The sequence below is a fragment of the Vigna radiata genome, chromosome 6, assembly GCF_000741045.1.
Source record: "Vigna radiata var. radiata cultivar VC1973A chromosome 6, Vradiata_ver6, whole genome shotgun sequence".
NCBI lineage: Eukaryota > Viridiplantae > Streptophyta > Magnoliopsida > Fabales > Fabaceae > Vigna > Vigna radiata.
Genome location: NC_028356.1, coordinates 10,334,654 through 10,336,063, shown reverse-complemented (window position 1 = coordinate 10,336,063; position 1,410 = coordinate 10,334,654). Strand labels below are relative to the sequence as shown.

Sequence of the window (1,410 nt, the reverse complement as noted above, 5' to 3'; positions counted from 1 at the left end):
AGGAAAACATCCCACGTGCGAACCAAACTCCAAGATTTTCCAATTTCCAACAAGAAAAGCTGAATGCAATGCATCTACTTTTGTTTAACCAACACACCCTTGCTGACACAACTTTGCACTCATCCATGTCACACCCCATCATTTCAATTTTCTTAATCAAACCCTAATTAATTACCCCTCTTAATTATGATACACCCAATGACAGTAACAAGATCTCAATTCTAAAGGAAAACCAAAAGAAAGAAAAAGTGATTCTTTTGAATAGAATCTGATAAATGGATTATGATTTTAGTTAAAGTTCATGCATGATCCATATATAAGGGTTGAACACTCATTGATTCATTAGACATAACAATTTGGAGATGGCCAACATGCAAATTGTCCCAGCTTACAACAACATTGTAGAGGCACAGTATGTTGAAATGATGGTTCCATTGTATTCTTATGGATGTGAGAAGAAAATAAAGAAAACCTTCTCCAATCTTAAAGGTCTTTCATCCTTTTTCTCTTAGTTTTATAAGCCTATATATATATGCTTTATTTCAAACACTTATTAATCACTCCATTCTTAAAATGTGTTTCGGAAAGAGTTCTCTATACGGTTTTTCTTACTGATACGGAGCTGGAGTTAGTAATTGTGGAGGTGCGAGAAGTAATAAGCAATTGTATTATTCTCGTATGTGTATGTGGTAGGAGATAAATCTACCATTAATCAAAGAAAACTCTCATAGGATTTTATTTATTAAATTGGCTATTGGATGATGACAAAAACAAGCATTCAAATGGTCTTATTTGTTTTACATAAAATTTAAACATGAAATACGCTCAAATTTTCATTACATCTTAAATTTATTTATTTTATAAATAACATTTACGTAAATGAGAAACATTTTTATTATTGATGAGATTACAGGCATATACTCTGTGAACGTGGATTACTATCAACAGAAGGTGACTGTGTGGGGAATTTGCAATAAATATGACGTGCTAGAAACCGTGAGAAGCAAGAGAAAATATGCAAGGTTTTGGAACGAAGAAGACAATGTTGTATTAGAGAAATCAGAATCATCGAAAGATTTGAAACCCTCTTTAGCTTTAACCAAGGTTCGCTCTCTGAGTTTGAAAGCATGGAAGAAGATCTTCACTAGATCATATTCTTTCTGAACTACTACTCACTGGTGCAAGAAAGGATAAATAAGTGCTTCCAAAACAAAATGACTGTAAATTTTTAAATGGAAATTAATGTTAAGTTCCACATCTGCCTTCTATTGTACATATATTATTGTCTAAGCATTTCAGATCTTTACGCATCTGTTTCCTTTTACATGAATTGCGATTTTGGTTTGTTGATTGAATTTCATATATCAAATCATCATATTTGATCACCACATTGAAATCCAACAAGGGAAA

At 32.3% G+C, this 1,410-nt stretch overlaps 1 protein-coding gene across 1 annotated transcript; it reads left to right on the top strand.

Annotated features, from left to right (window-relative positions):
- Positions 1–354: 354 nt before the first annotated feature.
- Positions 355–1,165, top strand: LOC106764563 (heavy metal-associated isoprenylated plant protein 28). Its single transcript, XM_014648830.2, has 2 exons — positions 355–489; positions 914–1,165. Exons 1-2 carry the CDS (start codon positions 363–365, stop codon positions 1,162–1,164), a joined length of 378 nt encoding a protein of 125 aa, XP_014504316.1. The 5' UTR covers positions 355–362; the 3' UTR covers position 1,165.
- The last annotated feature ends 245 nt before the right edge of the window (positions 1,166–1,410 follow it).

Bases quoted from the DNA above. Each gene is read 5' to 3' on its own strand.
- LOC106764563 (XM_014648830.2), top strand. From the start codon at position 363: ATGGCCAACATGCAAATTGTCCCAGCTTACAACAACATTGTAGAGGCA. The intron at 490-913 runs GTCTTTCATCCT...ATGAGATTACAG, and splicing joins AACCTTCTCCAATCTTAAAG to GCATATACTCTGTGAACGTG.